The following is a 27,767-nucleotide window of genomic DNA, read 5'->3' as shown; positions in this document are numbered from 1 at the left end:
ATAATAATATTATATCTTCACCCTCATAAAAATTATAATTTAATTTTTACACAAATGTGCTTTGGTGGTTAAGGATGCGCGTTGGTCTATTATAGGGAAGAATGGGAGTCCGTAAAAGGATTAAACAATTTATGTGGCTGCTTTATAGGAATCGAATTCTGACAAATGAGGAAAGAGCTCGGCGGTTGATGACCCATGTCGACCTTTGCCCCCTATGTGGAGTTGAACCAGAGAGTAGCGTACATATGGTCCGTGATTGCCACTTTGCCAAGAGCATCTGGGTTTGTTGTTGTTCCTCAGGCGATGCAAGCTCGTTTTTTTCTCCTTACCCATTGCCGATTGGATTACATGGAATTTAGAGAAGGCCGATACCGTGTGTACAGATGAAGGTGATTGGAGTATCTTTTATGCAATCGTATGCTGGTGGCTATTGTGGAAAAGTCGGAATAATTTTGTGTTCAGCTATCATTATTGCTACTAGCAAAGCTTGGACAGCATCAGTTTTAGCTGCTAAACAGCAACAAGCGGCTAGTGCAACAAGGAGGTTCAGGAAGTATAATTGGGAAGAACCCTTGGATGGATGGATGGATTACCATAAACACTGATGGTGCAGGCTCTTTTAAGTTGGGTCGGACTGCTGCAGGGGGGCTGTTGCGAAATGCTCAAGGAGAATGGCTTGGTGGCTTTGCTGGGAGCTTTGCTCAATGTTTCAAGCGGAGGCTTGGGCAGTCTTTGAGGGCTTGTTTTTTGCAGGCAGTAAAGGATACGATAAGGTGCAGGTGGAGGACAGTAATAACGCTGATCTAATTTCGGTGCTTTGCCAGCGAGTAGATGAGCCCAACGACGAAGTTCTTACAAGGCACATCAGGTTTTAGATATAACTCGATTGGGAAGTTTGCTTCAAACACATTAACCGAGAGACTAACGGAGTGGCAGATGCGTTAGCAAAGATAGGGATTGGTCTTGGTTTCGAAAAAGCTTACTTCGAAGAACCACCTCATGAAGTAGTTAGTGCTTTTATGACTGAGCGTGCTACTGTTGGATGTCTCGACTTATTAGTACTTGGGCTTTTTTTGGAGCCTCTTTTATACCCCAAAAAATAATTTTTGGAAAAATCGAAAATAAGACTACTTTATAATGTGAAGGATAATTTGGGGATGTTAAATGGAGTTAACCCTTATTACAACAAGTCTTAAACGTCTCTAAAGCCCTTTTTTTTCCCTTCAAGCTCCTCAAGGGGAAAAAGGTGAGTGGAGAGGGCGCGGGGATTTAAGCTGTTTAGTTGGCGGCGGGCAAAGTAAGGGTGAAAAATTGGAAAGAATGGGAAAACGAGACAAGAAACAAAGGCACCAACAAAGATCATCTCATAGAGGAGCAGCCTCTTATTACTCTGTCCAACACGATGATGATTATGAAGATGAGAGCTCCAGTTTTCAACAACCATCTCAAGATTCTGAAGAAGAACAAGAAGAAGAAGAACCAGAACAAGAGGAAGAAGAAGATGACCCAAACCCATCAACGGAAATGCCATCAAAATTCATTCTTTACCAACAATCTGTACAGGTTATAGTCACCCCCCACCCTCAAAATGTTTGATCTTTTTCCCCTTTATGTTGCTGAGAGAAGTTCGGGTAGATAAGCAAAGTTTTGATTTTTGTCTTGCCAGCTTGGTATAAAAAATGCCGCAGTTAATTGCTTTATTAGCTTCTTGATTAAAAGTCGATGTGTTAGGTAATGTAAAGACGGGTTCTTTCTAATTGTCTGATGTTAATTAATAACTATATATATATTAATGGAAGTAATTGTGTGTTGAATGCAGTCACCGAAAGGAGATATAAGCTATTTGCAGAAGTTCTTTTTGATGTATGTGGGTGGAAGGTTGCCTCTGCATCTTCAAGAAGATTTCTGTGGCACTGCACTTCTTAGGTATGTTCCCACTTATTCGCATCATTTTTTTAGCTAGTGCTGCAAATTAACCGAATAAATTGATAGCATGTGAATAAGTCGAGGCCGCCATCAAATTCTTCATACATTTCACTCCTAGTTTTGTTGTTGGGATTTCGGTTGTGATTTTGTAAATGTTGCTTGCTTCGTGACTTGTTGAATCTATGGTTAAATTGCTTGAATGCCATCAAACATGTATGCTAGCAAATATGATAATGAAACAGGTCACTTTCTATGTAGTTTATGTTCAGATGTCAGGTAACGGCAAAGATCTTTACCTCATATAGTTGTCAGTAATTAAATCACACTCTCCTTTTACCCTGTCTAATAAGTTGCGATATATGGATGATGTATTTCAGTTAATGAATAAAATGGTAATTTCGATTGTGGATATATTTGATAATCCATCAGGTCATTGATTCCAAGTCTAAACTGATGTTGTCTACTCTCTTAACTTTCTCTATATTATACTTAGCAATTCAAATTGCAAAGGGCAAACTAATAAGTACTGAAAACTTACACTGTTTAACAGTACAGAATGGCTCCGAAGTGATCCAAGGCGGACAGCTGTTGGATTGGATCTTGATCTCGAGGCATTGCAGTGGTGCCTGGAGAACAACATCAACAAAGTTGGGGCTGATGGGTATTCGAGAATATCTCTCTTTCACGGGAATGTATTAAATCCGCATGAGGCCAAATTAGTCAGCTTCAAGCCTCAAGAGCTGATAAGGAACATTCAGTTGGAGGAAAGTGATTATAATTCTGAGATGACTGCAACAGAACCTAACATAAACGAGGGTTCTATCACTTTGTCAAATGAAGAGTCTGTTAAGGCAGATGCCAAAATATCTGCGAGAGACATTATATGTGCTTTTAATTACAGCTGCTGCTGTCTCCATAAACGTGCAGAACTGGTTTTGTATTTCAAGCATGTTCTTGAAGCCTTGTCTAAAAAGGGTGGTATATTTGTGATGGATTTATACGGTGGCACGTCATCCGAGCAGTCCTTAAGACTTCAAAGGAGATTTCCCAATTTTACGGTATAATCTCTCTGCCCATACGCCCATGTTAATGCAAAGTACATAACATATAAAGTTTATTTGGTTTACCTTATTCTGGTTTAGAGGATTTAACTTCTGTCAGGCATAAGTGAAGTTTCATCTTATTTCAATATATGATTTATTTTCATTTTGGCAAAAGTGATAAGTCATCAATAAGGTGTGAGTCAAAGGTTTTAACTTGCGTAGAAGAAATTAATATTTCTTTCCCGTTTAAAATGTTTATTCCATAACGTTTGATGTAATATGTGCAGTATACTTGGGAGCAAGCTGAATTCAACATCATTGAACGCAAAACAAGGATTAGTCTCCATTTCCATCTTCAAAAGCAGCAGAAGAAACTTCGCCATGCATTTTCTTACAGTTGGAGGCTGTAAGTTCTGTTAAATTCCTGTTGCATTTTCTTGTTTACAATGGAACATTACTGTTAGGTTTCTCCTTTCAGTTTGATAACATGGTGGCTTAAATGTCCAGGTGGTCATTGCCAGAGATTAGAGACTGCTTAGAAGAGGCTGGATTTCAATCTGTCCATTTCTGGCTTCGGAAGATGCCAGACACTAGTGAAAACAGAAGCACAGAGGGATTCGGCAGCGGGCGAGATGTGAAGTATGAAGAGGTAAAAACTTTCCAACAAGAAGATGCTTGGAATGCATATATTGTCGCGGTAACGAACTAGGGCCTTCAGTTCTATCTTTTTCAACTTACCAACCTTAAAGCTGCTTCCGCCACAAGTTAGTGGCAAACGGCTATGGATATCATGAAACAGCTTGCTTTCATGGTTGTAAAACTGGCATTTTCTCTGATAATTGCACTTCCAATCTTTCGTGGCAGCGCATAGTTTGATGAATTATTCTGTCGTGTTATATGAATTAGAATCTTTTAGCATTCCAGTGAATGAGTAAGCCATTAATTTTCGCAACAAGCTGTTGAAAAAAATTAGGTAAACTACCTAGTTGGTCATCCAAATAAAAAATATTTATAATTTTATCACTGTCATTACAATAATTAAACATCTTAGTCGCCCAACTGTTAACCCACTGACAGAGTCTGATGTGGCGTTTCACATTATCATTTTTTACTTTTTCTTTTCCCAGTTATTGTTCATCATCTTCTTTCTCTCCACACCACCATTCGTTCTTCTTCTTCTTCTTCCTTTGCTCCCTGCTTCTGGCCATTGCACCATCTCTTCGTTTTACTCACTACTTCCATCATCACCGCACCATCAAGAAGAAATAGAGACTAGGCACGTGCAATCTTAAGCTTTTTCTACTGTATGTCCCTCCATCGTTTATCTTTTATCTTCTATCCCCATTTTCACCGTCTTATTTTGTCGTCTACTTCAGATTCTGATGAAACTAAACTCATGAGCATTCCACGCGCGTGCTTTTTAGTAATTTTTTGAGGGTTATGGCCTATGAGAGCAAGTTGAATGGGCTGTCATCGATGCCTCAAATGACTTTAGTTTCGTCTTCTTCTTACTCACCGGCCATACAAATACAAAAAAATTAGAAAATGGGTTTTCTTTCTTTCATTTATTTATAGAGCAGAGGAATGAATCTATGAAGAGATGGGATATAAAGAGGTTGAGTTGTTTGGCAAAATTCACATTCCTCTTTTTTCTTTCTTTATAACTTCTGTATTAAAATGAAGTTGCAATCAATACTTAATGCATCCTCCGTTTAAATATCTGCTTTGTATACAAAATCAATTCTACCCAAAAGTTGTGTAAAAAATTGTCAAAATATTTGTCTTTTGTTGTTTAGCTGAAACTCTAAACATTGTTGGGAAACTCTTTCTTCTTAACTTTTGGGTGCACAAATGTTGTTTAGGAATACTGTTTTGCGAAGGTGACAATGGAAGAGCTCTTAGTCCTATGGTTGCTTTGTTTCTGGCAGAAGGTCTCCTTCGCTATTTTTTTTTTTTGGAGCATAGATCTCCCCCTCCGCTAGGCTTTGGTGACTTGAGCTTAAATACTTCGCATTTCCCAAACTGTTAAAATTGTAAGGATTGATAGGTTTTACATTTTTGGGTCAAGCATACAACTATTAATAGTTTCTACATAAAAACATATTTTTAATATATATACAAAATGTAGAAAGGGAACTACAAGATAAGCATACGGTAGCAGTGGGTAAAGGAAGAGTTGATGTGGTGGCCAAAAGCATGGAGTAAAGGTAAAAGAAGAATGAATGGCGGAAGCAAGGGCGGTGTGGAGGAAAAGACGATGATAAACAATATTGGGTCAAAAAATAGTAAATAAATGATGTGGAATGCCACATCAGATTTTATTAGTGGATTAGCGGTTGCAGTTGGATGATTAAAATAATTAATTATTATAATAATAATTAAATTACGAATATTTTTATTTACGTTAACATGATTAAAAAAATTTAATAATCAATTAGATAATTTTCTTAAAAAATTGTTCAACTTTTTATTTATACAAATTCGAACTCGCGTCAGTTTTAAATTTATTTTATATTTTGGCCCCAATTCTGAATTCAGCAATGAATAAGCTGTCACGGTCTAGGGTTCACCCCCCCCCCCCCAAAATATTGCTTGCATAATTGCACTTGTATTGAAAATCTTAAAGCTTAAGGGTTAGTGGTTCTTTTTTTTTTTCATTTAGAGGTACGTGTTGATACTTTGGAAACTGTTTTTGTAAAGGATTTAGCCAATCCTGATATTTCTTGCTGACCAAGATAGAGGCGGACCGGATGTTTATGAGTCGTCCATTCATGTTGTTTTGTTCATATGATTAAAATTTTAGTTGTTGTATTATTTGAAATATTTATATATATACATAGTTTTTTAATTTATTTTATGAGTTATTGATAGAATGATAAAATTGAAGTTTTAAAAATTTTGATATTTTAAATTTGAGATATATAATTTTTATATGATTTTGTTCATTTTACAAATTATGTTATGGGATTTGTAATTATTTTTCTAATTATATTATTTTTGGGTGCAATAAACATTATATTAATGCATTATTTTATATTAAATTTATTTTGATTAGTTAATTAATTTAATTAATTTAAATTATCTGTCCATTTAATTTGATTTATTAGTTATTAAATTGGTTGCAATGATTCTATGGTAGTATTTTGAAGAGGTTTAAGCGTTGGACACCACTGCATCCAAACACGTGTCTGGAGGAGAAATGGGAAACTTATTTCTAAAATTAGAAAAGTTGCACTTGTTCTTTGCTAGTTCCTTTGTCTATTCTAAAAATATAAATATAATATAGAAAATAATTAAAATATATAATAAAATAATGGTTAGCATTTGATAAGTAATGTATTTTTATTTTACAAGTAATTTTAAAATGTATTTTTAATATTTATTTTTAAATATTTCCTTATGATAAAAACATTTATTAATTTTTAATTTTTGTGAAATCTAAAATCCTATTGATAATATATCAAATATTTTCCTCGTAAAATAATTCATAACTTATAAGTATTTAATTTTTAAAACTCAATTTATTTTAATTATATTAAATAATCTCTATAATAAAGTTTTAAGATTAAATTAGTCTCTCTTTCCTTTATACATAGTTTAAAACTATCTATTAGTTTTTTATATACAAAATCTAGAATTATTTATAATCTCTCTCAATTCATAATCCTTTCAATCCTTAAATAGAAAGATAAACGTATTTCAAAGACATTTGAACCCACTTTTTCTTGTATGAGTAATAATGTCAATATCAATCAAGCTAAAACTTAGTTGGCATAAATTAGTCTTTTATTACGGAAAATAATTTAATTACTATGTATATATTTAATATTAAAGTAAATAAGCAAAATCATAAAAAGCAATAAAATTAGATATTAAAAATTATCATTTTGTATAAAAATATTATTTGATACACAATGGTATAATTTTTAATTTCATAAGTAGATAAAAATATTAATTTGTCCTTATTTGATATTTTAAAACTAAACTAAGTATGAATAAAATAAATAGTAATTTCTTAATTTTATTTATAAAATTTAAAAGTTTAAATAATTATCCTTTAAAAATACTAATTTAACTCACTTTGGACTAACATGAAAAAAGTTAATTTAACGTAATAATTAATCATGTAATTTAACCAACAAAAATTATTATACTGAGCGGTTGAAAATAGGTATTTGAACTAAGGCTCCGTTTGTTTCACTGAAAATGGTTTCCGGAAAATAATTTCTGGAAAATAACTTACTTTTTTGGAAAAGCTAATATTTTCTGGTGTTTGGATGAATCTGTGTAAAATATTTTCTTTTGTTTGGCAGGTTCTTTAAAAATATTTCATAAAAGTCGTTTTCAATTAAACAAACATACATTTGAGATTTTTTTATTTATTTTTCATTGTTTAATTGAGTTTGTTTTATATCTATAATTTTATATTTTACATTGTTTTTACATATATTAAAAATATTTTGTTAAATTTAGGTTCATTGCAACGATCATTTTTTAGTTACATGACTACCAACTGAGTATTTTTTTATTTAAAAATGTGACATTAACAAAATTGACATAAAAAATAACAATGTCAGCAGTTGGACTTGATTTTCAAATCTGGAAAGTAGATGGACTAAATTCTTGAAAATAAAAGTATGTAAACTAAATTACAAATTTGTGAAGAGTGTATAGACTTATGACATATTTTAACATTTATACTACAAAACATTTATTATTAATATATTTATAATTGTAATAAATATTTAGTATTAAAAATTAATATTGATATTTTCAATAATATGTGAATAATATTATTTAAAATTATTATTTTAAAATTCACTATTAAAATAAAATTTAAATATTAAATAAATTATTAAAATAATAAATTATATTAATTATATTAATAATTTATTATATGACTAAATATAAATAATTAAATACGATATTTAATAATATTAAAAATATAATATTTTATATTTATATTTTAAATATTTTTAAAATAAAATAAAATTTATTATCAATATAATAATATTAAACTTGATTTAAGTTAATTTTTATATAAAAGTAAAATTATCTATTAAGGAACTCTTTTTCGAAAAATGACTTACGCTTTTCAAAAGGGTAAGTCATTTTACAAGGAAAAAAACTAATTTTCCGTTAACCTGTAAATCATTTTTTTATTGACTAAACTGTTTTTTGTGAAACAAACACAAGAAAATGCAAAAAATATTTTCCGTAAAACCTTTTACATGTAAACAAACGGACCCTAAGATGAATTTTGAAACTTTCAATATCATTTTATTCTAAATAAGATCAATCTTATATAGTAGACACCTATAATTATATAAAAAAGCATATGTTAAATTTAAAATTTAATGTTTACATTTTTTTTTATCAATTTAGCCTTAATTATTTTTAGGTTAAAATTGATCATTAACTTAAAAAAACGTTTTTAACAAAAAATGCTAACAAAAATATTATTTTTCAGCAATGTTTACGTGGTAACTCACCTAGTAATTCACATGTATTTTATCTTTGACATGACACTATTTGTTTTATTACATCACGTCAACAAGTAATTGAAAATTGGTAAAAAATAAAAAAACCCCTTACAAATTCAAAAAATATAAAAGATAGTAAAAAAAAATATAAAGTATACATGTATTGTCACGTGGATTACCATATTTAAAATTTTGACGTTTTACTTAGTATTTTCATTACAAAAAAAAAATTGACCATTTTTAAAAATTGATCGTTAAATTCAAACTTTTTTTAAAAGGTTGAGAGTAGACTTGTTCAATGCCCAAGTAGCTCACTCGACTCGGTAGACATGGCACAACTTGAGCCAAGCTTGAACAAGGTTTTTTTGCTCATCGGGTTGACCCGACTCAAATTCAATTTAAATATTAAAAGATATTTAAAAAAATTATAAATATATAAAATATTAATTAAATTTGTTTTTATAATTTATTATTTTTTAATAGTAAAACAGATTTTTAGAGTGGGTCAACTCCAAAACAGGTATGATTTTGAAAAATTGTAGACTATTGAAGGCTAATTTAACTAAAATAATAATAACTATTAACAAAAAAATTGATATCATATAAAAAAATTAGAATAACAATTACAGACATACTGTACTCGTAAAAACTACAACGGTTTAAGATTTATCAGTTGTCATTATCATAACAATAATGAGAAAAAGGGACCCCACTTCCACGGCAACGTTGCGTCATGATTTTCGATTCTGCCGTCCTAACTTTGGTCAAAATTGGAGTTTTAACTTAACTCTCAATTTAAAAAGAACAATATTAATAAAAAGCCAAACATTTAAACAACAAAAACAAACCTAAGGGGCAGATTTAACGTAGCTTAACGGCTAAGTAGTATATATTATTATATTTATATAATCTATATATAAAGTAGCCTGAGAAGCCCATAGCCACTCGAAATTGTGGCTATTTTAGTTAATATTTTTATTTGGTAAAACTCAATTTACACCGTTTATTTAAGAACGCGTAGTATTTATTAGACCCAAAATAAAGAAGCCCCGAGAGAAAAGAAAAAGGAAGTGTGTGGAATCTTCAAAGAAGACCAGGAGGAAGAATCCTTCCCTTTCTTTCTTTCTTTTTTCCCCCAGAAAGAGCGATTCCTTTCCCTTCCCTTCTATTTCCTCGTTTACTTTTTCTTCTTCTTTCCATTCTGATTATAATAAGATTTGGGTTTCGTTTTCCTGTGAAACTCTCGTCTCTGGTAAATTTTCCCTCGGTTTTTTTTTTGGGGGTTTATTTTTCTTTGTCATGAACCTATGGCTTTTTATTTGATTTCTGTTAAACGGGGAGTTTTTTTTTTATAGGTTTGAAAGGAGATTGAAAAAATATGGCTGAAGAACATAGATGTCAAGCACCACAGTTATGTGCCAACAACTGTGGATTCTTCGGAAGCCCAACGACTCAAAATCTCTGTTCTAAATGTTATCGCGATCTTCAACTTAAAGAACAACAATCTTCCTCTGCCAAACAAGCCTTTAATCACACTTTAGTTCCTTCGTCGTCTTCATTGCCATCGTCATCATCGGCCCGATCTTCGTTTTCCGCATCCTTGCCGGCGAAGGAGGAACCATCGGCGGGAACGAAGGAAACGAAGGTGGTGGAGGAGGAGGAAGTTCAGGTTACGCCAAACAGATGCTTGAGTTGCAAGAAACGCGTGGGGCTCACGGGGTTCAAGTGCAGGTGCGGGATGGTTTTTTGTGGGATCCATAGGTACCCTGAACAACATGCTTGTGCTTTTGATTTCAAAGGGATGGGAAAACAACAAATCGCCAAAGCTAATCCTCTTGTTAAGGGTGAGAAGCTTCAAAAAATATAAATAAAATTGACTGAAGGAAAAAAAGGGGGGGGGGGGAGGGGTTTTTTCCGATTGTGTCTGTCAAATTTAAGAATCTGGGTCATCGGAAAACTGATGAAATTTAGATTGATGATGGGATCTAGCCGGTCGGTGGCCGGTCAAGCAGTAGGAAGTGTTTTAGGTGGTTGTCGTTGTTGCCTATAAATGGTATATTTCACGTTTTCTTAAATTATATCGTCAATGTTGGTTTTCCATTGAGTCGTCTGTTTGTGGTGTTACAAGGGATTAATCCTTTAATTCCACAAATTTAGAAAGAAAAATAAGGAGATTAATTCTATGTCCAGATAAAATGCAAATTCTATAATTCGCAATTCAAATACACAGTGTGTTTATTTTTCTCAAGTCTGGATTCAGTTATTGTTGTAAAAAATATTATATAATAAGATTTATAAAATGAAAATTTTAATATGAAAAATATATTCAATAGTTTTTTATCAAAGATTTATTCAATAATCTAATCATAAACAATTGGTTAATATGGTAAGGTCATATGAATAATTTTTATTAGTCTTAAGTTAAAGTGGTAAAAGATTTGAATTTTAGTTATATAAATTATATTAATATTTAGGGTAAATTAATTTTAATTTAATTTAATGTAGAATCATTTACATGAATTTTAATTTAGTGTAGTTATGTATGTTGAATTTTGATTGTAGTTGAAATTTTAATTTTGATTTAATCATGCACATTAAAAAATCTCTAATTTAATTTTATATTGAATAAATATAATTATGTGCATGTGCAATATATAAACATCAAAATTTTATGAATAAATTAAACAAAAGTTTTTATTATCTATAATAAAAAAACTTATTTCTCACTGTTAATAATTATTTTGATTAAATGTTATTTTGCTACTCTTTTTCTTTTAAATATTAACGTTAATTAAATTAGAAGTCCATTGAGATAATAAATTTATAGGAGTAGTGCATAAGATAAATGATATAGCACTGATTTAATGAATGTAATTTGAATCGAAGAGTAGAATAATCAATTTTGATTAGATAATACATATATTTATTATCATATAAAGTATGGTTTTTAAATTAAGTTTGACCTTAACGTAATATCTGTATTTTCTTGGTTGGATGTAATATCTGTATTTAGCAAAGAAAATATATTTTAGTGTTTAAAAGTAATTATGTTATTTTATTTCAAAAATAAAACTTAAAATATTAAATTTTTCTCGCTTTATTTTACAACACTAACTAATAAGAACTTGATAGTGTAATTTTATTTTAGTAAAATAAGATGGAATTTTTTTTTATTAAAAGATCCAGATATCCAAATAAATAGAAAAAGAGGAATAGTTTGAACAACAATTCTGTAATACCTGATTTAACTGATGTTTAACTAATCAAAATATGAGTCGGGTCGGGTAAGTTAGTTGCAAGTTGCAACCTGCAAACACCATGCTTTCTAAATGGGCTGAGAAGAGAAGCAGAAGATTTTCCCCTCACCTAACCTTTGCTTTTTTATTCCACAAAAACATCTAATCCACTGTCTGCAATTTCTTAAAACTTTGCCCTCTCTTCTTTTGTCTTATAAATTCCTTTGCTTAATAATAAAATTATCTCATATTGGAATTATGGATTTCATGTTATCAAACAATGCACCCTTCCTATTTTAGCTTTCATCTGCAAATTGCATTTCACTTTCTTGTGAGATTTCCCACTTCAAGATTTCATCTTTCCCTCTTTCTCTTTCTGGTTTTATTCAAAAATAAGAAATTATTTGTTCTTTCATGAGGTAGATCTGATATTTTTTCTTCGTTTCCTGTAAAACCCAATCCTGAGATGAGATGGTTTCTTTTTTGTGCTTAAACCCCTCTTCTCTATTTGGGATACCAAACGAACCTGAAGATGGATCTGAATCCGATACAGATTTATTGAAGATCCGTACTTTTTTCTTATTTTGGCCATACCTAGCAAACCCCATTTATCGTCCCCCCAATGTGATTCTTCTCATGAAGAGGTCGTTCAGACCCTTGATAAGCATTCTAATGCTTGTTGCATTGACTGCAACCTTAAGCTGTCGGATTGCCAGTCCCCGCCGCGGTGTCTTTACTGTTTCAGCTGAGTTGGAGTCAACCCCGGTCCTAATCCAACCCCCACAAATCCAAGTTTTTAACTCCACTTTGCTCAAGTTTGCATCTATTGATATAGGTGAAGCAAAATCCAAGCTTGAAATAAAGCAGCTGCTGGAAAGGGACTTTCCTAATCAAGGAAGGCAAAGGAACTTTGCAACTTCAAGGAGCTCCAGTCATCATGACGCCAAATCCAAAAATTCTAATGGATTACCGGTATTACTCAGGTCCCCAAAATTTTATCGGTATTGGTTAGATTTTAGGAGGAATTTACAGCTTTGGGCAAGAAAAAAGACGTTCCAGCCTGATATCATGATGGATTTAGTTAGCTTAGTGAAGACCCCTATTGATAGACACAATGGCTTGATGAGTTCAGCTAGAAAGTATAAATCTTGTGCTGTTGTGGGGAACAGTGGGATATTGCTGAACCGTGATTATGGGGAACTGATTGATGGTCATGAGATTGTGATTAGATTGAATAATGCTAGAACTGAGAAGTTTGAAGAGCAAGTGGGATCAAAAACAAGCATTTCCTTTGTAAATAGCAATATACTGCATCTTTGTGCTAGGAGGGAAGGTTGCTTTTGTCATCCTTATGGAAGGAATGTTCCTATGATTATGTACATTTGTCAACCAGTTCATTTCATGGACTATACAGTCTGCAATTCGTCTCACAAGGCACCTTTGTTGATTACAGATCCTCGTTTTGATGTGTTATGTGCTAGGATTGTGAAGTATTATTCGGCTAAACGATTTTTGGAGGAGACCAGGAAGGCATTGGGAGAATGGGCTTCTACACATGATGGTTCTATGTTTCATTACTCCTCTGGGATGCAAGCTGTTATGCTGGCATTGGGAATTTGTGACAAAGTTGGTATATTTGGCTTTGGCAAATCAACTTCTGCAAAGCATCACTACCATACTAATCAGAAGTCTGAGCTCCGGTTACATGACTACGAAGCAGAGTATGCATTCTACCATGATCTGGTGAAGAATCCACAGGCAATACCCTTCATTTCGGATAGGTTCAGGTTCCCACCTGTGGTAATCTATCTATGATTTCGGCTGTGGTAATCTTATCTATGATTTCGGCTGTGGTAATCTTATCTATGATTTCGGCTGAATATGCATTGTATCACGACCAAGTAAAGCATCCGTTTTCGACAAGCTAAGGTTCCATCCTGCGATTGTTTCTTGCTGATTCGAATCCATTTTATTTTGTACTTGTTCTTTGGTCAAAGATTAAATTGTTGTATTCATGTTGTATCTGTAGTTGTCCACAAAAGAGCACAAATGATGAAGATCTTTGCTTCATATTCCGGCCCTTAACTATCGAAGGTAGGTTGGGGTCATTTCAAGTGTAAAAATGGAACTGAAGATGTGAAGCTTTGAATTCTTCATTTGCTTTTTGTTTAAACTGATTTTCCCCTCTTTTGAAAGTTTTCGTTTCCGGAGCATATATCCATGTAGAAAAAATTCACCTTGAATCACTTCATACTTTATATTTGTCTACGTTATAAATAGGAGTCTCTTAAACATACCTTCCTTGAGATAATCACACTTTCTTTTTCTTGCATATAGTGAGTGATAGCAGGAAATTTATGTCGAGAAGTAACATCTGATTTTTAGGAATTTTTAGCATGATTTTCTAGAAGAGCCCTTCTTTTCTACTTCACTTTTAAGACAACCTTTTATCTGCTCTGTAGAACTAACCCTATATTGCTTGCTGCTTTCCCTCTACCATCAGACCACATTTGCTTCTTGTTTGTACGATTTTGTCGGATCCTTGTTTATTATAAAACCAGCAAAGTAAATGCAACAAAAAAAAAGGGTTTTGATGTCTAGAAGGGATTTAAACTTGGATTGTAAGCAATCATCTGTTTCTTGATTGTAGGCAAAAACGTGGTTTAACTGTGAAAACAGATTCAAATATAGGGGAAGTTTTTACTGTATCTTTATCTGCCTCTTATCATCAGAGATGTTTGAGGTGATTATGTACAACAAAAGACATGAACATCCATTTACATGATCACGTCCCCCCATACTATAACAACCATCTTCCCCACCATCCCATATTCCAAAAGTCCAGTGAAACTATACAAAAACGATCAGAAAACCCTTTCTTGATATTCCCCTCCTTCAATCCTGGGCGTCCATCACTGTATCCTTCTCTTCAAACTTCACTCCCACCAAGAACCTCATGCTCACCTGTTGTCAGGAAAACATAATTTTAGCGGGGTTCCAAACAGTTTTCACTGATAAAAAAGAATCTCCCGAGACACACCTGTCTGGGATCATAGACTGTGTATTCATTATATTCGAGAGGGCTATCCTGGTGTTCTGAGGGGATCAAACTGCCACAAGGGACTTTGATATCATCTTTCCAATCTATATATTCTGATTCATCTGGTTTCTTTCTCCCCAGTCCCTTCACACACACTTTCTTCTCTTCCAATGTTTTAGTATCCTGTGTTGTTTAGTGAGGGTTAACAAATTCAGGATTTCATGACTATGGTAGTAATGGAATGAAGTGGAATCAGAAACATAGAATGGGAGTTATACCTCCGGCGGGTTCTTGAGCTCCACAATTTCTTCACCTTGTGAAAACACAGCGAGAACCAAGAACCCTTCAGGCCGGTCTACAGCAGTGAAGCCATACCTGGCAGCTTCTGCTGCAGCATCAGAACAAACTACGCCCTTCCCGAACTGTCACAGAAACTTGGAGTTTCAATCGTGTGAATAGCATTTAAACCTAAATATGATGAGAAACTGGCTGTCCATTTTACCATATATCCTGGAACTGGTAGAGAACAGCTTGCTGGCAGGAAGCCTTTATGCAAATGCCTTAACAGGTTCGAGCTCCGAGTACCTGGAAGAATACATCAAATGAGAGCATGATCACTCACTCAGAGACTTACTGAACAGAACTTTCGGAAGGATAAGAGGATTGAAGGCCAGGCTTTACTTACCGCACCACAGGAGTCTCTTGTTTGGCAGCTTTTTTACTTTATCAAACGAGGGGCCTTCCTTAGTTTCCACATTGAAGATGTTCTCAACTGAGATCCCATATTCCTGACCAAAATTTTCCAAGTATATAAGGCTTTGTTAGCAGGTAAAAATGAATAATCAAATTTGAGCTAAAATATGCAAATCCTGAGGATGTGACTTACAATGTCTGCAAGCTTGACAGGTTCATAAGTTTTTTCCACGTAATTGAGGATCATCTTGTAGTCCTCGGAATCTTTATCCAGTGGAGAAATTGAGCATCCTATTTTCTTGTATCTATCAGACAATGGGTCATCAAGAGTATCATCACCCATGTGTCCAATCATATGGGATGCCACAACAATGTCTCGAACACACTCGAATGATGCTGCAGCCTACAAAATTCAAGCCCTGGTTTAGTAACAAGACTTAAAAAAGGGCTGGTATTTAGGTTGAACTACGAGGTTCTACATGATCTGCAAGCTCTTGATAGTCCCTGAAGATGAAGGGCCTGGAAGAATGCATCAGGGTGAACCATCTTTGGCTAAAGTCTGACCAAACTGCCTCTGCTTTAGGTCCAGATTCTTTCATTGATTTCACTTTTTCTATAAACTCTTGTAGAACCTCTTCACCTGGTTTAATTCATGACATTATAGATATGGAAGTATATAGAAAAAAAAAGAGATGATGAGCAAAATAATGGGTTCTTACATCTTTTCAAATGAACATTAGAGAGCATCCCCATTGGTAAATCAGGGGCATCTAAATCCATCTCCATCAGTGCATACCTGTCCAGGTGACCGATTAACTCAGATATTGGTAAAGAAAACAGATTAATGGCCATAGTTGAAAGAAGCATACTTGTAAATCTCCTGACCGCAAAGAACCTTCATGAAGTTTGCAACCATCGGTTCAAGTTTACAATGTGCTGCTGCAACCCCTAGCTGTCGCAGGCCAAGTCCTCCACATCTCACATCAACCCCATCATCCTTATCAATACAGGGAAACCGATTAGGAACAAAAATCATGTGAAAAGAAAAAAAAATTACTCCAATACATTTGGAGTGTAACAAGATTTTTCTTTTACAATGTCTATGGGATAAAATTTCAGTGGCTTCTTCTGAAACTTCTTCTCCCTTTCCCATGGCTCAAATTCATTTCCTGTTACTTCCTCAAACAGCCTAACAAACTCCTTCACAGCACCATCTACGTCCTTCCATTCCTCGAGCCGCTCCTCGGCATTAGGATCATCTCCTACTCTCCCTTTCTTGTAGTACAAGTGGAGGTTACTATCTGGTACTTTGACCAGTTGCATAATGCAATACCTATACAAATGAAACTTGGAAATTAGTAACTGCAATAGAGCTACTGATTGGTAGTATCAATCCAGACTCGATAAAAGAACTCATTGGATTACTCATTAATGGCTCCTCCTTGGTCGCAAAGCGAAAAGACACAGTTGTATAATATCCCATCTTCCTCAAATATTTGGCCACCTTGCTCTTGCAATCTAGTATCCTTGTAGACTCCTCTTTTTCCATACAACTTGAGCTGCAAGCAATTAAACCACGGAATAGAGAAACAATTTATTTGGTTTGATCTTTTTTTTTTTAAAGTATCCTCAAATTTCTGAGAGGAAAGGGCATACTTCAGCTGAAAGTGATTCGATTGCATGTTCTTCAGGAACTTGTTTATCCCATGGACTTCCTTTGCCATCAACAGCAAGATCTGTAACTATGTCATAAGCTTCTAATGGTTGTGCTTCTTGCTTCTCAATGCTGTCAAGTAACCAAGCTTCACTCACCACTCGTACCCCTCTTTCCCTGAAATGTTCCATCCATTGTCATTTAACTAAAGACTCCAATGCTTCTCAGCTAATAGAATGTCAGATTTTTGTGCCATTAAAAAGAGCTTCTTACATACAAGAGAGGATCAACTGAGTGTCAAGTTATGTATATGTATTTATGTCTACTCACATTGCTTCTACCAGTTTGGATGAGCCCCCACGCTCTCGTTCAGCAGGAGAAGCAACCAAGCAAGTTACACCTGCCCCCAGAGTTTTACAAAAGCATTTTATCAAAGCAATAAACAAGAGAACAAGAGAAGGAACCATAAGATCTGAAACTCTGCAATGATGTAAACAACTACCAACGACTGAGTTGGAGACTGTCCCTCCATGTTTCTCTATCTTGGTTTTCCAGTATTGCTGCATCAGAAGAGTTGCAACATGAAGGGTCTTAGCCCATTCAGTCAAAGAACAAAGACTATAAGGTTCAGCAATATATAGAACTGAAAACATTTTCACGTACATGTGTGCGACTAAGCCGGCCCATCAGGGAAATCATCATTCCCAAGAAAGGTTTGTCAGTGACCCCTACATATCGGTGAGGCCGGAGTTTTGGATCCTCGTACTTCTTTACCAACTATAGGAATAAAAAAAAGATAAATCTTAGTAGACTTGGACTAAAATTTGTATCATATAAAGCAAGGAGAACCGTTCAGTAAAATTTACTTCAGCAACAGGTGAATTCAGGACAGAATCGGGCAATTTTAATGGTTCTTGCTTCCTTGCTGGGCTTCTTGTTTTGTATACACAAGAGGACCACTCACTGTAAGTTCCCTTGCATGAATAGCGGTTGCCATCAAACTCCAAATCCCCATTGCAGATTTGGCACTTCTCCAATGGTCCATAGAACAACATATCGAGGCTGCCAATAGAAATGCATGTGATTTGATTACTGAAACTGTTTGCATGTTATGAAAGCAATAACAGTGAGAGAATAGAGACTAACCATTTGATGACAACAGAAGCATCAGAACCAGATGAATCCTGGCCATTAGCTTCAAGGATTTCCCTCATTTGTGCAACAGATAAGTGCTCCCTCACAGATTTACAAAACTCTTCAAACTCTTTAGCCACCTCAGTTGTAGCTTTTCCATTATGTTGATCATTATCAGCCTCCACCTTGGGTTTCTTTGGAGATTCCTTTCCTTCATTGCTTTTCAACTGGTCTGCTTTCTGCTTTCTTGTCATGATTTTCTCTTCATCACCAGTTCCATGTGCATGAGAATGAGACCTCTTTTCATGAACCTTCACAAATTTTTAAAAGAAAAACAAAAAAGGTTAAAACATCTATTAGACCTATCATTATGACACTTCAAAACAATAAAATCTGCTACAAACCTTCATGATTTTCCTTCCTTTTTACCCTCAATACCAAAGCTACAGATTCTAAACAAAGACGAGTGAAGATTCAAATGTGAAAGAAACTAGAGATTTAGCAACAGCAGCCTGTATTGGTTTTCCTACAAAACATGAGAAGCAAAGTCCATTAATTTGGCACTCTTTTCTAACACCAGGAAGTCTTGTACTATATAATGACACAATGACATACATGGAATTCTTGCAAGTCTCTAAGCTGTTCTGTCTTCCTCAGAACAGAACATCTGTTCCCATGCAAAGGATATCAATGCCACGTGTCTAAATGGGTATTTTTCACAGCCTAAACCGTCGACAGGTGGTAGTCCAATACTCTAATCTTTACATGATTCAACAAGTACTTTCTGGCTTTTGCTTCATTCTCTTTATTACATGCAATTACTGATGTATACAGTATATATCTAATCGTTTCAGATCCAATGTTTTCTGCCTTGTACTACTTGGCACCTCCTTATCTTCCTGGACTGACACCTGGAATTTGAGAGGTGGGAGACCCAAAATGCTACATCTAGGTTTCAACCTTCTTACCTGATTCATTCTGAACCTGCAATATGGATACAGACATAAAAGAGGCCTCATATTTATGTCCCAAATAATTAAAATTCTAACATATATAGGAAAACAAATTTTCTTGGAATTGTTTTTATTGAACTCTCCACAGTTCTGCAATATAATGAATATGAAACCATTGATTTTGAAGACTTGTAACTAAACAGAATTAGATACAATGGAAAACTTTGGTGGTTCCAATGAACTTGGGGGCCTTCGATATTAGATTTCCACGCTGAACTACAATATTATACATACAATTAAGATAAGAATCGAAGAATGATTATAAAGGAAAGAAAAAATATTATGAAAAAAATTACATTTTGCTCTTATACCTAAAAAATAGATAATTAGTTCCTATACCTTAGATTGAAAAATAAATTCATTATTTTATTAAAAGTTTTATTTATTTTTACAGTTTAAAATCGGTCTATATATGTCAATAGGAGGTACACGTTGCATGTTACGTGTCATAGTGTAGTTATTGTATCAGTCACACTAATTTTTAAAAAAATGGCACCCTTTAATCTAATTTACAAGAATTAATTTAACTACATTTTAATAGAGATCAAAATACAATCTTATTCTTAATATATAATCTTATTCAAACTTTAATAAAATTAAAACACTTTAACATCTATAATTATATATAAAAGAGAAAACATAAGTTTTAGATATAAGACCTCGAGCTTTTGACACCTGTCTTTTCTTTTTATTATGGCATGTGTGAAGGAAGAAAGAGAAGGAAAAAAGGAAATAAAGAAAGGAAAGAGAAAGAGAAATTATTTGTGTTATTTTTAAGGTTAAAATATTTCATAGGTTTATTTTATTTATTTGTGCTATTTATCTTGTTTTTAAATAATGCATTAACTATTTAATGTTATGTTTAATTTATTATCGTGATTTAATTTAAAGAAAAATTATGTGTACGTGTTCTTTAATCTATAATAATTTAATTTTTAATTATTTAAATAATTTTTCTTAGTAATTGAAATTTAGAGAACATATTATATTACTTAATTAATTTAATTTTAATGTTACAATTTTTATTTAAATAGATCGTTCTATTCATTAACATCAAATCATGTTTTAATTTCATCATATTATATTTTTATTAATCTCAATTTATCTCGATCGCATAACGCTCTACTATAAATTTGGCCATCAAGCCATACCATTTTTTCACTTAAGTATTTAAAATTTTTGTCAAATATAAAAATTAAAATATCAAATTGTCTCATTTTACCCTACAAATATTTGGTATTATATTTTGAATAAAATGAAAAAATATTTATATAATATAACATATTATTTAATTTAGTTTAGTTTTAAATTATTTACCTAAAATATAAAACATGTTTAAATAGCAATGCTTTTCATGTCCATATTTGATTCTTAAATAAGAATGCTTTGTCTAATTTCTTGTCTCCATGGAGATAATTCTTTCTATTACATAGATCTTCTAATTTCTAAAGCAACAAAAGTTTTTTTTGTTGGATTTCTCCTATTGTCAGATTGAGAATATTTCTGTTTTGCCGGTGAAGACTTTGATTAATAGCAACTTGGAGTGATTCAGGAATAAACGCAAGCACTGCAGGTTTAAGATTTTGCTCCAGACCAAGTGAAGATGTCTGGATAAGTCCTTGTCATTAAAATCTCAACTTTTATCTTTATTACTAAAGCTTCTATTGACCACATTTTTCTATTGTTTTACTTGCTTCCCACCGTACATTATTGAAGGAATTGATTAATAATAATGTGAAGAAGTCATTTCAAGAAGACAACGCGTTCGGCCGTTCTCTCATTCTCTCGCTCAATCCTTTTTCTCCCTTTAATTTTTAGCCTTTTACATCATTTAAGAGCCATTGAGCAATAGTGCTAGATTATATTGTATACATCATTAAAAATAAATAAAATAATAAAAAATAGTTCCATAATGCACATTAAAATCAATTTTTACAAAGGATTTAAAAACTTACTGAGTAAGAAAAAAAGCCCCACCTCACCCAAATTAAGTAGCTTTGATAAATTTTCATTTTGCATGCCTACATATGTATGACATATTCCTTGTCAAATTACATGACTCTGACTGCTTATTCATTGGCTGCCTAATTGGAATCTCCATTTCTTTTCTTTTCTGCTTTCATCAAAAGTTTGAGAAATGATTCTGTGATTGTTGCACCATCACCATCTGCAAGTCTGTTGTTTGGCATGACTGGTCATCACTGATCAAGACCCTACATCATTAGAAATGATAAAAAGAGTAATAATATTACATTTAATTACACATAAATTAAATTATAGTAATGGGAAAAGAAACATACACATAATATTTTGGATGTCAAGAAAACCATGAATAAGTCCTTTTATTTGGAATCGTTCTATATTAATTTCACGGGCGTAGGGTGACTTGCGTTGTCCCGCCCCCTAAACTAAAAAATTATCTATATACATCGTTTAAAATTATACTTTAATTTTTAAAAAAATAATAAAAAATTGTTTTAATTCTTTAAAAATTATAAAAAATATAAACTAGAATACAACTTAATTTCGGTCCCCTTAACAAACTTTTCCCTCCAATTCTTTGAATATTAAATAAATGATAACAAAAATAAAATCTTACTCAGGAGGTCCATGGGATGCCCAAAGAGAACTAAGTGCTCGTAGTCGTTGATTGTACCCTCCGATCACCAAAAAACATCGAGCTGTTTGTCTAACGGTCAATATCCGAGGCAATTGGTGAAGGATTTGCTGTCTTAAATTATCAGCCTACAGGTATGAGCTAGTTTAATTCATTAAATCAAACAAAGATGGAATAAATGAGCAAGGTTAACTCGTCCATCCAACCGAAGAACAAAAAGCACAACCAACAAAATTTTGTATCTTTTTAAAAATACTAATCAATGAGTTTAATTGGGTAAATATATATTTTTTGTACTTGAATTTCATTTTGATACCTATTTTTTGTCTAATTAAATACTTAAATTTGACTTTAATATTCAATTTGGTATTTAAAATTTATTTTGATCTAGTTAGACACGAATTTAATTTTTGGTTCAAATTAGCATATGAATTTGGCTTTTAATCCAAATTAGTATTTTGTTATTCGTAACCATTTAAACCAAAAAGCCAGTTCAAGTATCTAATTAGATTAAAATAAGTTTTAAGTACCAAATTGAACGCTATGACCAAATTCAGATGCCAAAATGTATATTTACCTAATTCAGTATTGCGAATCTATACATTCCTCTTCAAAATTTCAGCCAATCATTAAAAATTTCTAAAAGGTGGGTTTTATTTCATCATACATACATCACTATCAAACCACTTTTTGATAGAAATATTTATAGATTAAAAGGAAATCATCAAATCCATAGCTTTCAACAGATATCATTATCAATGAGCTTCTTTTACATGTATAATTACCCAAAAATACAAACAAAACAGAAAGAAGGCATCACCATACACGTGGCAAAGAGTAATTAGGCAGTTTAGTTAAAGGAAAAAAAACATAAAACCATAATTTTTTATATGAAAATAACCTAATCCACGGAACTAAATATATTGAAATTTAAATTCAAAATCTATTAAATATTACTCTAAATTCATCTATATTTACTATTTTTAAGTGTTTGTTTAAATTGATATCACTCTTTGAAATTGATTAAAATTATCAAAATTAATTTTTTACAAAATAATAAATATTATTACTAGACTATTTTTATATTTTTAAATACTTTTATATAAAATCTAAAATTATTTATATAATAAAATTTAAATTTAAAATACCTGACTTTTAATATTTTAACTTTATCCTTTCGAGCAAAAGCTAATTTTATTTTTATAAATAAATTTATTAAATAAAAATTTCACCCGTATATATGAACACTGATGTCAAAACGAAATCCATAATAATTAATCAAGTTCATGAAGGCCAAATTAAAATGAATACATACAATGTAAGCGATTAAATTCTTTACCTTTCCCGCATATATAGCAAAAAGTTGCGGCGCAAATGAAGAAAGATGTAACGTATAATATATTATTGTATATGTGTTGTTATTGTAAAAACTAAAATGAAATATCTTCAAATCAAAATAAATAATAAATGAAATGAAATGGACAAGAAAGGAGCAATTGAACTACGTAATAGAATATCGCGTACTTGCACTCTTGTGTGCGGGCAACATAGGGTTTAGTGGTGGTAATGAGTAGGAAATACCTGGTGAAGGAAGCCTTCGAGATTGGCAAGCTTGCTTAAGGCAACAGCCATTTGTTGCATTTCGTGGATGACCGGACCACTAGCAATGGAGTCCATTAGAGAGTGGTAGAGCTGTTCAAGGCCTAGGGTGAGTGCCTCTTCTGCTTGTTGTGAAGAATGTTGGAGATTGCAAATCCCCATCACTTGATGTTCTGTTAATGGGTCTAGTTGTGATACTAGCATCTGACCAGTTATTCCCCAACCCATTTTAGCAAATATGCATTTTTAATTAAAGAATCTTAATTTACGTGGAAGATATTAAAAAAAAAAAAAGAAGAGTAGATTTGGGAAGTTCAAACCTTGATGAGCTCAGAGGGCCTAAAATCACCTATCCAAACAAAGCAGCGCTCCACCGGCGTCATCCACATCCCGGTTATAAGGTGTAAAACATCGGATTTTGCAGCTGCTTCTTTCAACCGGAAAATTTTATCATAATGTGAAATGTAACCGTCGACGATGGTCTGAAGATCGGTGTCGGAAAGGTGAGCATGTAACCTAGTTCTAAGCTCCGACAAGTGCCTGTGATCATCTTCTAACCATCTTGAATATTCCATGTCAAACATTGCAGCTCCTACACGAAGATAACCCCAACTTTGAGTTCATTGTGTTTCATAAAAGAGGATTGTCTTAGTTTTTGATGGAACAGTTAAATTAAATCAGATCTGTTTTCTTTAACAAATTTCCAAAATCGACTAAGACTTCGAGTAATTGAAAATAAATTGCAACCATAAAGTAAAAGTTGTGAAAATTGCCATTAAATTAATAAAATAATCATATTAAAATATGGGGCAAAATTATAGTAAGGACTTAAATGATAAGTCCTTTTTTGGTAAAAGAATAGCACAAAATTAACTAATCTTCTTTGAAACTTACCTGAGCTGATATTTCCGAAAGCAGCAGCACACCCTCCCACGAAAAATCCCTATCACACAAAACACACAGATCTAAGCTCATATATATAAGCCCAGAGAAAAAAAGAAGTAAAAAACAAAAGAAAACCTGGGATCTTGTTCTCTGCAGATCTTGTTCAAGTTGAGCTAGCTTTATTCTACTTGATTCTAGTTGCTGAACGTAAGCCTGTTTAACCATATCAAAACAAAACTAGTTTCTTAATTAGTTTACAGTCACCTTAACAAAAAATTATTAAAAAAAAACACATGCAAATGTTTCCGCATGTCATTTTTTTCCATGTTATATAACCTTCTTTCTAAGACGGCTTTTTCTTGCAGCTTCTCTGTTTTGAGCTAAACGTCTTAGTGTCTGAAATAAAGAAACAATTTGGAACATATTTAACTCATTTTTAGAAGTATTAAGAACCAAAAGAAGATTCGGGTTTTTTATTTTATTGTTTGGGTACCTTAGCATCTGGCTGTTTCTCAGAAGAAGATGAACCTCTTCCCTGCAACATTATGAAAAAGTGTATGTATTACTAACACATGGATAAATGAAGGGAAATAATACCCGTTTAAAATAATTTTATAATAAATAAAAAAATGGATAAAAGTGATAAAGAGAAGCGGTAGTCGGTGGTTTAAAAGATTCTTATCAAGAATAGGAAAGAAGCTGGTCAGGAAAATGAGAGCATTTGGCAGTTGGTAAGCTGGGAAACTATAAAAAAGAATTTTTCATATATATAAACATAATTAACAAAGATGCTAGTAACTACTATAGAATATTTGGAAGAAGAAAATTATAATGATTAGAGAGATCTCACAAAGTTTCTGGGAAGAGTTGCTGATTGCTGATTGTTATGTGATTCTTGTTCTTGTAACTGCAGGTATTCATGAACATGATAAGGGTAGCAAATTAAATCATCAAAATCTGCCATTTCAATTTTAGGTTTGTCTTGGGCGTAGGTTTTCTTCTCTCTTTTTTACCCCCTAATTCCAAGACAAGACTTTCAAGACAGATTTGTAGAGCATGTAAACATGAAGTTTGTTTGTGAGATATAGGAACTGAGATTGAGAGATAGTTTTATAGTTAAAAAAAGAAAAGTGAGTGCGGATTCTCTCTTTGGTTTCCAATGTGTTGTACAGCTCTTCTCTCTCTAATTTCATGTCAGATATTCATCAGAAAATCGTTCAGGACTCAGAAAAACTGTAACCCTTTGATTCTCTGTGTCGGGATCTGTGCCTTTGTTTATTACAAAGATATGCTCAGAGAAAGAGAGAGAAAAGGATTAAAACAGTAACAATAACAACAACAAAAAAAATTCCTGAATTGGTGGGGGGGGGATTATTAGTAGTATTAATTATTAAGCATGAAACTATAGTTTTAAGCACCTTTTCTTGAGCAGCTGATTGATTCAGTGATGAGATATCACTTGCCATCTCTAGCTGCTGTTGTTGCAGAGGCTTGTGGTTGAAAGGTTGATGATGATCTGCAGAAGAAGATTCCTTTTGACTGATAGGAGATTCTGGTTGCAGCTGGTTGCTCGGGAGAGTGTTCACTGCTGATGATGATACTGAGTCAGTGCTTTCCCCTCTTGAATTCCAACTTTCCTGGTTTGAGCCAAAGTTTCCCAGGTGAGATAGTGGGAGTCAAGGGAATAATCCCAGAAAATAATTCTTTTAAACCCTCTCTTCTCACAAGAAAAATAAGTTAAGAACTGGTTCACAGTCAAGCAAGTTCTTTTTATCTAGAAATCTAATACAACTCTTGAATCCCAAGCACAAGGTCAATCAATGGGGGAGAAGAAGAGGTTAAGAAACTACTCTTGGGGTTTGCTGAAATCTCAATGACCAATTAGAAGGCAACATCGCCAGAGTAGCTGAAGAAGGTCTGCTTCTTGTGAATAAAGCTGCTGACAATCAAAAAAGCAAAATCTCAGAGAATGATATATATATGCTAGGTTGAAGCCAAAGGCAACCTAATGATCAGCCTGCCTTAATGTTTTTAAGCAGTGATGGAGTCAGTAAAATCATGGTATGGCTAGGCAGGTCTTTATTTCTATGTTAGTCACACCATAGGAGTGTCTTGACCCAGTATCATTACGGTATTGCAAATGGTAATCCCTCTCGGATACAAAGAATTTCGACAAATAAAAGCGAAGGATTAGAGAGGAAAGGAACATACGTGCTTTAGCTTCATCATTTGTGAGTTCCACTCCATGAGGAACAATTGCTTCTTCTAGCTCTCCAAAACCGAAAGCAGATCCATTTTGATGGCTGACGGATAGGAACCGACAACCCTTTAATGAGATTAACAATGCAAACATGTTGAAAGCATCAACTTCTATTGAAAAGTACATACATGAAATTACTACTAATGGGAGCATTCATTCCATGAAGAACTGCGTGATGATGGTAATTTGAAGAAGGTCCTGAGTCTGTTAAACCTGTCTCTCCAACTCTATGGTTCTCCATGCAAAGCTTGGTTCTTTAGATCATCCTCGAAACAAGAAACAGGCTGAAAATAAATATATGTTGCAGAAAAATGAAAGGGGAGAAAAAGAAATGTTGGCTTTAAAAAGCAGAGGAAATGGAAAAACCGAGTTCCTACAACTTGGTTATGATATTTAAGAGCTAAAGTTTTACTTTTTTTTTAAGGTGAAACACAAAGAAAGAAAGAGAGGGCAAAGAGACAAAAGATCAAAGCTTTTTCCTGTCAAAGTGAATCTGCATAGAAACAAATTAAAGGGTCCAGTCCTTATCTAATACTCGTTGTATATATATGATCTTCACCGTTTGGAACTTTTGATATATCCTTTGTTCATGGGTATCACTTTCTTCTGCCTTTTATCTCAACTTCTATGTGAAGAAACCAATCTGATTGAATGACTACTCTTTTTTCTTCTTCTTCTTCCTTTAAAAACAATATTTTGGAGCCTTTTTGCTTTATTTCAACACCAATTCCTCTTGCAAATTACAGTAAATATTTGTGTGAATCAGATAGGGAAACCCTTTATTTATCCTAGTACATGGAAACTCGTCCTTGCAAAATGTAAATGCAGAGTCCTGACCTGACCCTGTCCCTCATCAGGGGCTGCTCATCAATAACAAAATAAAAATAATAACGACTGTGAGTTTCAAACATTGACTATTAATTTGATGACCGTAATTAGAGAACTCCAGAACAAGCTAAACCCATTTTGTATATTAAATCATTGTTTTGACATTTATCAGCACAATTTGTTGATGGGTCAACATCCACTTCCCTATCATTACCTAAACCCATGGGTACATTCAGATTTCTTTCCCTTAATGGAAATTTGTTTATTTGGGAGGGCCTCAAAGGCTCATTTGCTGACTAAATGTCGCATAAACTCCTATGTTGAGGGATTAAATCTCATATTTAGTGAGGTTTCTG

General features: G+C 33.2%; 5 protein-coding genes across 9 annotated transcripts; 3 read left to right on the top strand and 2 right to left on the bottom strand.

Annotated features, from left to right (window-relative positions):
- Nucleotides 1-166: 166 nt before the first annotated feature.
- On the top strand, nucleotides 167-3,892 carry LOC105767462 (uncharacterized). The gene is made up of 5 exons (XM_052631647.1): nucleotides 167-1,563; nucleotides 1,820-1,926; nucleotides 2,477-2,984; nucleotides 3,257-3,375; nucleotides 3,477-3,892. The coding sequence occupies exons 1-5, from the start codon at nucleotides 1,321-1,323 to the stop codon at nucleotides 3,676-3,678; spliced, it is 1,179 nt and encodes a 392-aa protein (XP_052487607.1). The 5' UTR covers nucleotides 167-1,320; the 3' UTR covers nucleotides 3,679-3,892.
- Nucleotides 3,893-9,485: 5,593 nt separating this feature from the next.
- Nucleotides 9,486-10,700, top strand: LOC105767459 (zinc finger A20 and AN1 domain-containing stress-associated protein 3). The gene is made up of 2 exons (XM_012587011.2): nucleotides 9,486-9,704; nucleotides 9,808-10,700. The coding sequence occupies exon 2, from the start codon at nucleotides 9,831-9,833 to the stop codon at nucleotides 10,317-10,319; it is 489 nt and encodes a 162-aa protein (XP_012442465.1). The 5' UTR covers nucleotides 9,486-9,704; nucleotides 9,808-9,830; the 3' UTR covers nucleotides 10,320-10,700.
- Nucleotides 10,701-11,193: 493 nt separating this feature from the next.
- Nucleotides 11,194-13,901, top strand: LOC105767458 (hypothetical protein). Its single transcript, XM_012587009.2, has one exon. It carries the CDS (start codon nucleotides 12,160-12,162, stop codon nucleotides 13,501-13,503), a length of 1,344 nt encoding a protein of 447 aa, XP_012442463.1. The 5' UTR covers nucleotides 11,194-12,159; the 3' UTR covers nucleotides 13,504-13,901.
- Nucleotides 13,902-14,350: 449 nt separating this feature from the next.
- On the bottom strand, nucleotides 14,351-18,779 carry LOC105767457 (protein ADP-ribosyltransferase PARP3). Its single transcript, XM_012587008.2, has 18 exons — nucleotides 18,614-18,779; nucleotides 18,222-18,520; nucleotides 17,942-18,137; nucleotides 17,739-17,852; nucleotides 17,578-17,635; nucleotides 17,406-17,475; nucleotides 17,078-17,252; nucleotides 16,847-16,980; nucleotides 16,517-16,754; nucleotides 16,291-16,418; nucleotides 16,141-16,217; nucleotides 15,901-16,061; nucleotides 15,615-15,824; nucleotides 15,414-15,516; nucleotides 15,231-15,313; nucleotides 15,007-15,150; nucleotides 14,729-14,911; nucleotides 14,351-14,652 (listed from the first exon to the last, which is right to left on the bottom strand). The coding sequence occupies exons 1-18, from the start codon at nucleotides 18,617-18,619 to the stop codon at nucleotides 14,584-14,586; spliced, it is 2,448 nt and encodes an 815-aa protein (XP_012442462.1). The 5' UTR covers nucleotides 18,620-18,779; the 3' UTR covers nucleotides 14,351-14,583.
- Nucleotides 18,780-21,114: 2,335 nt separating this feature from the next.
- Nucleotides 21,115-27,363, bottom strand: LOC105767455 (transcription factor TGA9). 5 transcript variants are annotated; one of them, XM_012587002.2, is made up of 13 exons: nucleotides 26,712-27,363; nucleotides 26,535-26,626; nucleotides 26,174-26,262; nucleotides 25,742-25,960; nucleotides 25,174-25,230; nucleotides 24,817-24,858; nucleotides 24,660-24,719; nucleotides 24,459-24,536; nucleotides 24,333-24,381; nucleotides 23,759-24,030; nucleotides 23,421-23,642; nucleotides 21,822-21,967; nucleotides 21,115-21,423 (listed from the first exon to the last, which is right to left on the bottom strand). In XM_012587002.2, the coding sequence occupies exons 1-13, from the start codon at nucleotides 26,822-26,824 to the stop codon at nucleotides 21,345-21,347; spliced, it is 1,518 nt and encodes a 505-aa protein (XP_012442456.1). In that variant the 5' UTR covers nucleotides 26,825-27,363; the 3' UTR covers nucleotides 21,115-21,344. The 5 variants fall into 5 exon arrangements, with proteins under 5 accessions (XP_012442456.1, XP_012442455.1, XP_012442454.1 ...); XM_012587001.2 differs by having other exon boundaries at nucleotides 21,115-21,435; nucleotides 26,174-26,259; nucleotides 26,712-27,360; XM_012587000.2 differs by having other exon boundaries at nucleotides 21,115-21,435; nucleotides 26,712-27,358.
- Between the last annotated feature and the right edge of the window lie 404 nt (nucleotides 27,364-27,767).

The sequence above is a fragment of the Gossypium raimondii genome, chromosome 5 (assembly GCF_025698545.1).
Source record: "Gossypium raimondii isolate GPD5lz chromosome 5, ASM2569854v1, whole genome shotgun sequence".
Lineage (NCBI taxonomy): Eukaryota > Viridiplantae > Streptophyta > Magnoliopsida > Malvales > Malvaceae > Gossypium > Gossypium raimondii.
The sequence above is the reverse complement of the archived record's forward strand: the minus strand, read 5'-3'. Positions and strand labels throughout refer to the sequence as shown.

Bases quoted from the DNA above. Each gene is read 5' to 3' on its own strand.
- LOC105767462 (XM_052631647.1), top strand. From the start codon at position 1,321: ATGGGAAAACGAGACAAGAAACAAAGGCACCAACAAAGATCATCTCAT. The intron at 1,564-1,819 runs GTTATAGTCACC...TGTTGAATGCAG, and splicing joins TTTACCAACAATCTGTACAG to TCACCGAAAGGAGATATAAG. The intron at 2,985-3,256 runs GTATAATCTCTC...TAATATGTGCAG, and splicing joins GGAGATTTCCCAATTTTACG to TATACTTGGGAGCAAGCTGA.
- LOC105767458 (XM_012587009.2), top strand. From the start codon at position 12,160: ATGGTTTCTTTTTTGTGCTTAAACCCCTCTTCTCTATTTGGGATACCA.
- LOC105767455 (XM_012587000.2), bottom strand. From the start codon at position 26,824: ATGGAGAACCATAGAGTTGGAGAGACAGGTTTAACAGACTCAGGACCT. The intron at 24,031-24,332 runs GTAAGTTTCAAA...ATCTTCGTGTAG, and splicing joins TTTCGGAAATATCAGCTCAG to GAGCTGCAATGTTTGACATG. The intron at 21,436-21,821 runs GTAAGATTTTAT...CTAATGATGTAG, and splicing joins GCATCCCATGGACCTCCTGA to GGTCTTGATCAGTGATGACC.
- LOC105767459 (XM_012587011.2), top strand. From the start codon at position 9,831: ATGGCTGAAGAACATAGATGTCAAGCACCACAGTTATGTGCCAACAAC.
- LOC105767457 (XM_012587008.2), bottom strand. The intron at 16,755-16,846 runs GTAATCCAATGA...TCATTTGTATAG, and splicing joins CAAGGAGGAGCCATTAATGA to GTATTGCATTATGCAACTGG. The intron at 16,419-16,516 runs GTAAAAGAAAAA...TGTATTGATAAG, and splicing joins AATTTTATCCCATAGACATT to GATGATGGGGTTGATGTGAG.